This window comes from Theropithecus gelada, chromosome 5, assembly GCF_003255815.1.
Source record: "Theropithecus gelada isolate Dixy chromosome 5, Tgel_1.0, whole genome shotgun sequence".
NCBI lineage: Eukaryota > Metazoa > Chordata > Mammalia > Primates > Cercopithecidae > Theropithecus > Theropithecus gelada.
The window spans coordinates 14,535,408-14,548,378 of NC_037672.1; the positions used below are offsets into that span (position 1 = coordinate 14,535,408).

At 38.2% G+C, this 12,971-nt stretch overlaps 1 protein-coding gene across 9 annotated transcripts; it reads left to right on the forward strand.

Annotated features, from left to right (window-relative positions):
* Positions 1 to 3,525: 3,525 nt before the first annotated feature.
* On the forward strand, positions 3,526 to 12,319 carry FAM200B (family with sequence similarity 200 member B). Of its 9 annotated transcripts, none has more exons than XM_025384658.1 (3): positions 3,526 to 3,765; positions 8,107 to 8,333; positions 8,805 to 10,828. In XM_025384658.1, exon 3 carries the CDS (start codon positions 8,855 to 8,857, stop codon positions 10,826 to 10,828), a length of 1,974 nt encoding a protein of 657 aa, XP_025240443.1. In that variant the 5' UTR covers positions 3,526 to 3,765; positions 8,107 to 8,333; positions 8,805 to 8,854. The 9 variants fall into 9 exon arrangements, with proteins under 9 accessions (XP_025240443.1, XP_025240441.1, XP_025240449.1 ...); XM_025384664.1 differs by adding an exon at positions 6,719 to 6,828 and having other exon boundaries at positions 3,533 to 3,648; positions 8,107 to 10,828; XM_025384662.1 differs by adding an exon at positions 6,719 to 6,828 and having other exon boundaries at positions 3,639 to 3,765; positions 8,107 to 10,828.
* Positions 12,320 to 12,971: the final 652 nt, after the last annotated feature.

Consider the following 12,971-nt stretch of genomic DNA (forward strand, 5'->3'; position numbering starts at 1 on the left):
ATTCCCAAGTGGCATTATAACAACTGCTTGATTTTCCCCAAGTTCAGAATGAAGACTTTAATAACTCAAAAGGGGCTACAATTCATGCAAACTAAGAAAAGCTACAATGCTACTTTCATGCATAGGTATACTAAATACACATTTATATAGTCTCAAAATAGTCCTTGTCTGAAATATTTGCTAAATAACAAGAATGCAACAACTTTTTGACCAAAAAAAATGATCTTTTGCATTCCTTCCTAGGTAGGGCATTAATTTATTTACCTAAAATTGGTTTCTTATAATTTCATTTTAAATGTAAGCTACTATTACCTAACAAATCAGCTTTTAATTATAATCTTATTTTAGCCTACAGAAAAATATGTATAAGGTCCTTTTGTTTGAAATGTCACTGTCTTCATTTTTCTCTTTATCTTCCTTCTGTTTGGTGAAATGACATAACAAACTGCTGCAAATTCTGTTTCTCACTCTACTGTTGGTTCGTATTTGCAGATCATCATAGCTTAATTGATACAATGAACAAATGCCTCTTAAAAAACTGTTTTACTGGCCAGCAGAAATAAAAAACAAACCCTTCACAAATTACACTGATAAAAGTCTCTGTCCCTAACACTATCATAACTCTCAAGAATCTTAACAATTTCACTCTCACCAGGCTGGAGTGCAGTGGCGTGATTTCGGCTCACTGCAACCTCTGCCTCCTGGGTTCAAGCGATTCTCCTGCCTCAGCCTCCTGAGTAGCTGGCACCACATCCAGCTAATTTTTGTATTTTTAGTAGAGACAGGGTTTCACCATGTTGGTCAGGATCTCCTGATCTCATGATCTGCCCGCTTCAGCCTCTCAAAGTGCTAGGATTACAGGCGTGAGCTACCGTGCCGGGCTAAAATCTCTACTCTTTAATAATTATTAATTATCCATCCAGTAGAAAAAACTGAGAAAAATAAACCTGGGTAATATTTACCCAAGTCTCTTGTTTTCGAATTGCTTCTGTCATGGAGCAAGGTGGCACAGATTTTGATCACAAGAGATTTTGATTTTTCTAAACATCCTTGAATCTATCTGGAGAAATGTGCTACAGGTACAGTTCAGGAACAACAACAAAAAAAGAAAAAACCCAAAACCCAATGGTCCCAATTCAACACTGCTTTTTAAAATTAAGCTATCACACAACGATTTGTTTTTGTTAAACATTTTATCATTCTAACTCATATTCCCAAACTTTTCAGGATTTTACTTATCTATCAAAAAATCCCAATTATATTCCTGTTCTTTCCAATCCCACACCCCCATCCCCCACAAAAAAAAAGCAATACCTCTCATGCTCTTCTCTGCCGATAGGAGTGTAGAACGGATCACTCCATGAAGGGCAATTGTAAATATCTATCATATTTGCAAACACATTTCCTCTTGGATCCAGCAACTCTTTAATTCTTTTCAGAATCTGACAGTTACCCCTGCAAATGTAGAAATGACATGTATTCACTGAACAATTGTTTGTAATATCTAAAGACTGGAAACAACGTCAAGTGTCCACCTATGTGTGATTTACTGTATAAACTGGAGTATATCTACAAAATGGAGTATGTGACAGAAAAAATAAGTTTAATTGAATACTGATAAGGAGGAATATCCAGAATATACAGTAAAACGGGGGAAAAAAAAAAAAAACGTGAACAGTGCAGAAAATACTGAAGGACAGACCCAGCGAAATGAGACTGTATATTCTCACCTGCTTGTATCTCTGCATGAAGACCGGAAGGATAAATAAGAAACTAATTTAAAATGATTACCCGTTGAAGACTATTAGAAATGTGCGGCCGGGCGCGGTGGCTCAAGCCTGTAATCCCAGCACTTTGGGAGGCCGAGACGGGCGGATCACGAGGTCAGGAGATCGAGACCATCCTGGCTGACACGGTGAAACCCCGTCTCTACTAAAAAATACAAAAAAACTAGCCGGGCGAGGTGGCGGGCGCCTGTAGTCCCAGCTACTCGGGAGGCTGAGGCAGGAGAATGGCATGAACCCGGGAGGCGGAGCTTGCAGTGAGCCAAGATCACGCCACTGCACTCCAGCCTGGGCGGCAGAGCGAGACTCTGTCTCAAAAAAAAAAAAAAAAAAAAAAGAAATGGTACTGTACAGAGACTAGGAAGTGTTTCTCGCTGCATTTCTTTTCATGTAGTTTGAGCCATGTAAAATAAATATTTGCTAATCTTTTGATTAAAAGCTTTAAAAATCCAGTGGGAGAGGCTGGGTGTGGTGGCTCACCCCTGTAATCCCAGCACTTTGGGAGGCCCAGGCGGATGGATCACCTGAGGTCAGGAGTTCAAGACCAGCCTGGCCAACATGGTGAAACCTCGTCTCTACTGAAAATACGAAAATCAGCCGGGCGTGGTGGCGGGCACCTGTAATTCCAGCCACTCGGGAGGCTGAGGCAGGAGCATCGCTTGAACTGGGAGGCGGAGGTTGCAGTGAGCCGAGGTTGTGCCACTACACTCCAGCCTGGGCAACAGTGAGACTCCCTCTCAAAAAAAAAAAAAAAAAAATCCAGTGGGAGAATCAAAATTTTTAAAAAATTTGACTGTGTAATCCTACAAGAAGTAAGTAGCTTCAGGAAGAAAAATGCTGATAAAGTCGCATTAAGTTTCAGAGTTGAAATTCAAGCTTCGGTATCTAACATTTGTTTCCCTGTTTCTTTAAGGTAGAATTACAAAAAAAACCATATATATGACATATATATGTCAAACCAAAAAATATATATTATAAATATATAAGAACATATATATTCTCCTTTATATATGTATTTTTTTGTCTCATATATACACACACACACACACATATATATATAAAAACTCCAGAAAAATACTTGGTTTGTGACAAAGATGCACTTATTTGCACGAACCTATCTCGTTAATGACCAAGAAATGTGCTTTGTTACAATCATTAGAGGACAGAAATATACATACATATTTAAATCTATGTAATGAAATGCAGGTTTATGTTAAAAAACCAATGACCTGCTAACTGAAAGAGTCGCACACTAATACTATGATTATTAAACAATGCTATTCTCTAAAGAAGTAAATAGGTGAAATGATATCAAAGTTCAAAATTCTCTAACTCTTCCACAAAGACTGTGAAAATCACCTTGGAGTGTATGAACCAGCGTCCTGGCCCCGCCAGGTCTGGGCTGGGGCGGGCGCGGGCCGGGAGCGCTTACCCCGCCGCAGGAGCGCTTCAGCGCCACCACCAGCTTCGCCTGGTTGTGGTGCGGCTGCTGCGCCAGCCGAAAGGCCTCCTTAATCCGCAGCAGTCTCTTAACGCTCCCATGGCTCTGGGACTCTGTCCGGACAAGCCCTGTCGGCGTTCAGCTACAGCCGACCCGCCCACCAATCCAGAGGCAGAGCTCTCCGCGGCGTCTCCTCAGGCTTCTTGTCAGAGGGCCCCAGGCCCCTAGGGAGTCGTTACCGCGCAGGCATTCGAATAACTCCCGCGAGAGGAGGAAATCCCGCCAGACTGCCGGCATTGAGTAGGGAAGTGGAAAAGTGGAGCCTGCACCGCCGGCTCTCTCGACTCCCGGACACCGCCCCGGTCTCACGCATGCGCAGAGGGCCTATCCAGGTCTTTCTGGCTGGAATGTGGAATTTGTGAGGTAAGCCGGAAGTGGTGTTGCGCAGGGAATTGTGGGAAGAGTTGAGGTGTACCTCCGCTGCAGAGACGTGAGGTTTGCGGCGCTGGGCCCGGCCGGGTTGCTGCGTCGGGGCTGGAGGTGAGGCGAAAGAAGGACAACCTCTGATGGGAGTGGACTGGAGTCCGCTAAAGCGAAACATTCCAGGGTTCGTTGCGGGGAAATACAGTCTGGTTTTGCCCCCCGTATGAATTGAGGGAAGGTGAGAGCAGCAGCAATCCGGGCCTGAAGGGCGATTATGCTAGGGTCGGCCGAGGGATTCAGGCCAAAGTTCTTTGAAATCCTAGTTGGGTACCTGGAGGACGAGAAAACCGGTCAGGAGTCTCCTGGGAAGAGGGTCATATTTTAATCTAGCTAAAGCTGGTACCTGGCAGTTTCCCCTCTTAAGTCCTAGTGTACTAACTAATGTGTGCGTAATATCAAAACAGGAAACAAAGGGAAATGCAAGAGATGGAAGGTAATTTTAAGTTAGTGGCTGTATGACAGTTTCGCAGTGCCTTCAGGAAGGTATCCAGCCTTATAAATCCTTTTTTAAAATAGACGATTTCAGACAGACAAAAGGTAGAAACGAAACTGTAATACATGTGTACTCACCACTGAATTGGAGAAATAAATGATTATATTAAGTGATTGAAGTCCTTTGTCAGCTCTACCCCATCTCATTCTCTTCCCTTTTGCCCAAGGAAACCACTCTCCCAACCACCTTTATGCAATCAGTAATGTGTACATCTTTTTGCAGCTAGCTTGTTTTACATAATGTTTTTGAGATTTGTCAGTGTTGTATAACTCCACCTCCTTCATCTTAATAGCTGAACGGATATTCTATTATTTTAATATGTCACTGTTAAGTATCTCCAGTGCCTGACATACTTTAGGACTGTAGGTAGCTAAATGTTAGTTGAATGTATGACTGCTGTAGCATTTGAACTAAGTAAAAAAGAATAAATAGGACTTCATGTGACCCAACAAGAGTACTCCAGGCAAAGGGAATAGTAGCCAAAAGCAGAGACATGAAAGTGCATGAACTATTTCAAGAATGTCCATACTTTTAGTACTGAAATGTGGAATGTATGGAGAGCATGTGATGAAGGAGAAACCTGGAAAGATGAGGCTTAACCTTAGAGGATATTATCCTGAAGAGCTTATACAAGCTCGGTGCCATTAAGTGCTTTTCCAGTTATGAAGAAGCTGATTAGAGCTGTATTTTCAGAAGATGATACTCACAGCACACTAGAGATATATCTTAGGATATAAAAGATTAGTGATAGGGAATTTTAGACTATCAAGCATTATAACAACAATCATTGCATTAAGCAAGTAAGACAACCAACCAGACTAAAAATCCTAAAACATTCTCCTAGTCCATCATATTATCACATTCCTAAACAATTATTAATATTTCATATTTTCTTCTGACAAACTTGCAACATTTTCTACTTGGGCCTCTTGCTTAGATGATACCTCGCATCCTATTCAGTTAAAAAAGAACTTCCCCATGCTTTCATCACCACATCTACGAGATCCATACTGCCACTGCTATTACTGTAGGTGAACTGTCTGATTTAGGAGGGAGAGTAAACCCTTTAAAAATAACTTTTTAATACAATAGTAACTGAACTAGTGTTATAAACTTTCAAGGGGGCATTGAAACATGAAAAGTAAGAATATGAAAGAATAGAATGGTTAAAAGACAATTGCTTCTAAGAGAATAATGATCCATATATAGAGTAATGTAAAAATAAGATACTCTTTTAATGTATGTTTCTTTTTTTCAGGTAGATTTAGGTTCTAAGCTTTAAAAGCTAAATCTAAATGTACATGTATGTTTTTATAGGATCTTTGTTTCTACTATTTCTTAACATAAGCAGTTTATTATGAAATAGAATCTTCGACAATCCTATTTTAAATAATATGTTGTATTAGCCTTTGTCTTACATATTTCCAAATTGTCCAAATATAGTTGGATAACTTATTTGTTACTGACTGTGATAAAAATAGAGTGTACATTGTACAGTTTACTACAGGTGTCATTAATTTTCTCATTCTTTCAAATACATTGAGTAACTACCATACAGCAAGCACTATTCTAGGAACAAGTAGATAAGATTTGTTAGTGGAAAATCACTAACCTGAAACCAATCATATGACCATGTTAATGCACCTTGGTGTATGGGAAACTTTCAGCTACAAATATTTGATTACCTCAATTGTAATTCTTAAGGGAGGCTAAATAGATGGATAGCTGAATAAAGTTATTACTTGGAAATGTTGCCATGTAGCCACAGGAGCCAATTTCAGTGCACACATCTTAAGCATCAGTGTACACATTTATAGGTCTTTGGTGTTTTTGACCAGCAGAACCCACCTGGGTTATGGAATCACACTGGTGTACTTGATCGTGTTCGGGTATGAACATGCTCTGATTTACATTGAGTACTAATTGAGAATGTCTATTTAAATTAAAGTTCCAGAACTTATGGTTAGGCCAGAACCTCAGGTTTGAACTTCTCCCCTAAAATTCCTCTGGCTTCTCATTAAAGCTGCTTTCAGAGATGTAAGTAAAGAAAGTCAAACAAAAGACTTTGTAGCACGTTTTGTTTAGCACATTTTGTTTAGCATGTTTTGTTTAGCACTGTTTTTCTTGAGCTATATATGATAAATATCTAGGGAGAGGTGGCAGAAGGACAAAATTGTAGTAGTTTGAGGTTTCTTGGGGGAAAGTTGAAGCATTAAAACATGTTAGCATCCTTACATGAACTTTTAACTATGGAAGGAAGAGTCAATATTCCCTTTCAGGCAGGTGTTTATCTGGTTTAGACTGCCTCAAGGCTGTATATTGCCCTTCAACTTTTCTTATGCATTAAAAAGAGATCTACATGCATTTGCCTTCAGCAGTGTAGTTCTGATCTAATATATTGATGACCACCCACTCTGCTGGGACATCCAAGACATATGTACCATAAACTCTTTAGTCCTGCTATTGTCCTTGGCAGAGGACATAAAACCTAATAAGAAAATCTTTGTCCCTTTCCAGCCAAGGTTAGGAATTTGTAACATGTCATCTTTCAAGGAAGCATCTAACCAAGATTAAGTCAAAGGCATCTACCAGGTCCTGAATTCTCTCCCAGATGCACACCTTTTAAGGTACAATCAGGTACCATGTGTAATAAATCTCTAGCTATTTAACCATCATTAAAGCATTTAGGACTTTGATTTCCTAGAATAACTCATGGTCCGCAAAATAATTGTGTTAAAAGGTAAAAAACCTGATCAGGAAAAAGAGGTTTAGGGCCAAACTATACAACTTTGTAACTAGACCAGTAACACAAAATAACAGTGTTTTTAAATGTACCCAGGATTTATTTTAATCAGATATGGTAAGATATGCAGATGTGAAAATGATTATCATGAAAGAAGAAATTTTTATACTCCTGGATCCCTAGAAGCGGGAAGCATATAGCACCTTACACCATGCAAGGGTGCCATACCTAGAAGCAGCAGGGTCAGTGGGGAGAGGAAGTACAAGGAAGCTGCAGGAAAGCCTTTATTCGGTTTTCTTAGGAAGGAATGGGCAAAACTGGATAAGCAGGCTTGAACAGGTTTAAAATTGGCTAGTTTAAATAATTTTGGCTGACTTGGGACATAGGGGATATCCCTAGTTGCCTGGTAGCTCGTCGTGGAGTGATTAGGACAGGGCAATATTGGCCAGGAGTATAAGAACCCAAGATGTCTTGTGTTGGGGGTGGGGGGATTCTGGACTGGTTAGTTTGCATAGGAATTAGCTAACCCTGGGAGAGGTGGTACCTCTGCAGTCATCGAGGAACCACCTAGATACCAGATCATTAACAATACAAAGATAAGAAAATACAATTAATGTAAACAGTCATAATAAACATACAGTGTTAACACAGTTAAGACATGTTGAATTTTTAATAAACACTACAGTAAATGTAAGACTGCACCCCTCCCAAAAAATTTGAGGTATTTTGATGGAAAACTATACAAGGAAAAGTTGAAACTACTGTTACGGTCATAAGACTGAAATATACTATGATCCAAGAGAGCAGTGCATCACTACCAAGGCAGGCATGACCAAGATAGGTGCAGCCAAGCAAAAAGGAAGTATGTATGGCGAATAAGCCATAGTCCTTCATGGCTTGCGGTATTCTGTGTTGCTAATATACTTTCCAACTCCTGATGCCAACTTCTGGGTTTTACTGTTACTGTTTTTCTATTTACTAATCTCGAAGTGGTTTGCCTTACAGAAATAGGCCTAAGCCAATATAAGATAGTGATAAAGAGAGCTATAGACTTTTTGCCTCACCGTCCATGATCTCGGTTGTCATAAAGGCCCCCATAGCTGGCAGTAATATTACTTTGTACAGTGATTCTTTAATGTCTTATCTCTGGTCTTATTCCCAGGTCAAGGATGCATTCCAGGAAAGTTCCATAAAAATATACCATCAGCTCCAACCCGATATTTGACCTAGCCATGGAAAACCTCATTGGCTCCTCACTAGATCAGACCATAAAAATGATTCAGGAATGAAAATCTAAGATAAATTCCCACCACTTCAAGATGTTCTTATACAAGTCAACAGTCTAGCAGATCAGCTAGTCTCTTTCATCATCAAGCAGACATACTCAAGGTACCAACACAGCAAAGGCACAAAATGTCTCTATATCAGTGTTTTTCACAGTATATGTGAGACCCATTAGTGAGGCATGAAATCAATTCTGTGAGTCACAATGAACTTTTAAAAAAAAAAAACAAAATAAAATGTAAAATACCAAAGTGTTTTGCATGAATCCTTTGCCTGAATTGTGCACATTACAAGGAATGCTGAGTTCAATTTCAATATGTGAGAGGGTTATTTGATGGAGGGGATATGATGAATAGAATGTATATTGGCTAAGAAATGGTTATCAGTCATTTATTCAGGGGTGTCTTGCTTGATTTTTATAATAGCAAGGTTAATGTTGTACAGTCACATTTTATATTACAATTACTTGCAACTAGTTGTGAAGTCTGAGATATTCAGTTGAGATTCAATTGCAAACTTTGAGTGTAGTTTTTGAAAATATGTTATTTAGACTATATATTTTTTTTCTTTTTTGAGTTAATGCCAATTATAACATTTTAATCAAACTGGAACAAATTGCTATTAAAATGGATCATTTCTTTATTAAAAGAAAGAGGAATAGTGAAGTGAAATATACAGAAGCATGTTCAAGTTCATCTGTTGAATCTGGAATTGTGAATAGTGACAATATTGAGAAATATACTGACTCCAGTCTGCAAACTTCAAGTTCATTTGAGCCGCATTTCAAAAAGAAAAAAGTAAGTGCAAGACGTTATAATGAAGATTACTTAAAATACGGCTTTATCAAATGTGAAAAACCCTTTGAAAATGACAGACCTCAGTGTGTTATTTGTAATAATATTCTTGCAAATGAAAGCTTAAAACCTTCAAAATTAAAAAGGCACTTAGAAACTCAGCATGCTGAACTTATTGATAAGCCTCTTGAATATTTTCAAAGAAAGAAAAAAGATGTAAAGTTATCAACACAATTTCTTAGTAGTTCTACTACTGTTAGTGAGAAAGCCTTATTATCATCATATTTAGTTGCATATCGTGTGGCAAAAGAAAAAATAGCTAACACAGCTGCTGAAAAAATTATTCTTCCAGCATGTTTGGATATGGTGCGTACAATATTTGATGATAAATCTGCTGATAAATTAAAAACTATACCTAATGATAACACAGTATCTCTTCGAATTTGTACTATTGCAGAACATTTAGAAACAATGCTTATTACTCGGTTACAGTCTGGTATAGATTTTGCAATCCAGCTTGATGAAAGCACTGATATTGGAAGCTGCACAACACTTTTAGTTTATGTCAGATATGCGTGGCAAGATGATTTTATGGAGGATTTTTTGTGTTTTTTAAATTTAACCTCACACCTAAGTGGATTAGATATTTTTACAGAATTAGAAAGGCACATAGTTGGCCAATATAAATTAAACTGGAAAAACTGTAAAGGAATTACAAGTGACGGCACAGCAACCATAACTGGAAAACATAGCAGAGTAATTAAAAAATTACTAGAAGTTACTAATAATGGTGCTGTGTGGAATCATTGTTTTATACATCGTGAAGGTTTAGCATCCAGAGAAATTCCACAGTCTCTCATGGAAGTATTGACAAATGCAGTGAAAGTTGTTAATTTTATTAAAGGAAGCTCATTGAATAGCCGGCTTCTTGAAACATTTTGTTCAGAGATTGGAACTAACCATACCCACTTACTTTATCATACCAAAGTTCGCTGGTTGTCTCAAGGGAAAATACTAAGCAGGGTTTATGAGCTCAGGAATGAGATTCACTTTTTTCTCATTGAAAAAAAATCTCATTTGGCAAATATTTTTGAAGATGATACTTGGGTAACAAAATTGGCATATTTAACTGATATTTTTAGCATTCTTAATGAACTGAGTTTAAAACTACAGGGGAAAAACAGTGATGTATTCCAACATGTTGAACGTATTCAGGGATTTCGAAAGACATTATTGTTATGGCAAGTAAGACTTAAAAGTAATCGTCCTAGCTACTACATGTTTCCAAGATTTTTGCAACATATTGAAGAGAATATTATTAATGAAAACATTTTGAAAGAAATAAAATTAGAGATATTGTTGCATCTCACTTCTCTATCTCAAACTTTTAACCATTTCTTTCCAGAAGAAAAATTTGAAACGTTAAGGGAAAATAGTTGGGTAAAAGATCCATTTGCTTTTCGAAACCCTGAATCAGTAATTGAGCTAAACTTGGTGCCTGAAGAAGAGAATGAATTACTACAGCTTAGTTCTTCATATACGTTGAAGAATGATTATGAGACCTTAAGTTTATCAGCATTTTGGATTAAGGTAAAGGAAGACTTTCCATTGTTAAGTAGAAAGAGTGTCCTGCTATTACTACCATTCACAACAACTAGTTTGTGTGAACTAGGGTTTTCCATCTTAACCCAGTTCAAAACAAAGGAAAGAAATGGGCTGAATGGTGCAGCAGCTATGCGGGTAGCATTATCTTCCTGTGTTCCAGACTGGAATGAACTTATGAACAGGCAAGCACACCCATCATAGTAAATAAAATCTTACCTAGTTTTTGTTTTTGCTTTTCTTATTTTGTAGTATTTTTCTATGTTATATATAAATGGTACTATAACATTGTGATGCTTTTGTTATGTTTTAATTTTTGTTGTATTTAATAAAATTATGTTCATTGAACAAAAATTTAATGAATTTCTGTTAGAGGCCAGGAATTATTCCAGAGACATTTGGGATACAAAAGTGAGCAAAACAGATAATTCCCTAGTAGAGTTTATATCCTGGCAAGGAGAAATTGAAAATAAACCTAATAAATAAGCTTTATAATATCTAGAAGCTATTAAGTGCTACAGAAAGAGTAGTAAAAAGGAAGATCAGGGAAGTATTGAGGAACCAAACCATGAAGGGTTCTGAAGACCATTATTGGGCCTCTGGCTTTTGTCAGTGGACTAGAGAACAGTTGAAGGGTTTAAGCAAAGGAGAGAAATGATCTGAGCTAGGTTTTAATAAACACTCTGGTCACTATTTTAAATGCTTACGATAAGTCTGAATTAAATGTTACTTTCCCCTCACTGGGCATGGTGGCTCAGACCTGTAATCCCAGCACTTTGGCAGGCCATGGCAGAAGGATCAGTTGAGCCCAGGAGTTCAAGACCATCCTGGGCGACATAGTGAGACCTTGTTTCTACTAAAATTTTTTTAAAAATAAGCCAGGTGTGGTGGTGCACACCTGTAGTCCCAGCTACTCGGGAGGCTGAGGCAGGAGGGTCGCTTGAGCTCAGGAGTTTGAAGTTGCAGTCATCTGTGACTGCACCACTACAGTCCAGCCTGAGCAAGAGAGAGAAACCCTGTCTCAAAAAAATTAAATGTTAGTTCCCTGAAAAAAACCTTTTCTAACCACCCTAGGGTAAATCCTCCATTATTACTTTTATTTATTTGTTTTCCTTGTAGTATATAATATGTAATAATTTTGATTGCTAATTGTCATTCTGCCACCTTGGAGTATATAATTTGTAATTATTTGATTACTATTCTTCCATAGTGGGGGAGATGATGTCCATTTGCCTGATACATAGTGTGTATTCAATATACATTTGCTAAAGAATACACGAATCAATAATACCTAACATCTCTAATTTGCAGTCATTCCCAAGAGTAATTATCAAATATGTGGCAATTTTCTTTGCCTTTTTTACTTTCAAAAATCTAACTTTGACATAACTTCTGTAACCATCCAGAAATGACATTGATGTTGCTTCTTCACATTGTTGCTGATGCTTAAGCAATGTATATTGTGTAATATACAACATAGTCTTCAAACTAATTTCAACCTCTGCTTCTCTTTGTACTCCGTTATCCCACTGGGTGATATTTGGCATGGTCATTCTCATTAAAATCATACAGGGTAGCAGTACCTTTCCATCTGCTACCGTGCCTAGCCTTATTTAATTTTTCAGATTTTCTATTCTATTGAAGGTAATTGATTTTTTTCTTTTTTGATGCTTGAAATAAAGTGTTGAAAAACAATTCTCTGTGAATTGCTCGTATTTCTGCACAGTCTGAATCCCGTGTTTGACCATGTTTGCATCCAAATTAAGAATGTATAAAGGAAACATTCCAGGATAGTGAAGCTAGAGATAGCACCTCCCGTAAACACATCCCAGGGAAGTAAAGATAAAGCCTTCTCTTTTCTCACACCAGGAGGTGAATTTGCCTACATTCCAGAAATAATGAGTAATCTCTCTGGAGAAGATGGGCAGACCTGTCAGCAACCCTATAAAAGCCTAGAAACTTAAAATTTGGGGCTCCTGTTCTGTAGTGCAACCCACTCCATGCAGAGGTAACACCTGGCCCTTAGTGTATTACATTACAGGAATTGGAGCATGGGGAACACACACAATGCTACTCTGGCTGTTTTTTTTTTTTTTTTTTTTTTTTTGAGACGGAGTCTGGCTTTGTCTCCCAGGCTGGGGTGCAGTGGTGCGATCTCGGCTCACTGCAAGCTCCACCTTCTGGGTTCACGCCATTCTCCTGCCTCAGCCTCTGGAGCAGCTGGTACTACAGGTGCCTGCCACCATGCCCGGCTAGTTTTTTTTTTGTATTTTTAGTAGAGACAGAGTTTCACCGTGTTAGCCAGGATGGTCTCGATCTCCTGACCTCGTGATCCAGCTGCCTTGGC

Coding starts and splice junctions, on each gene's coding strand:
- FAM200B (XM_025384656.1), top strand. CDS start 8,855: ATGGATCATTTCTTTATTAAAAGAAAGAGGAATAGTGAAGTGAAATAT.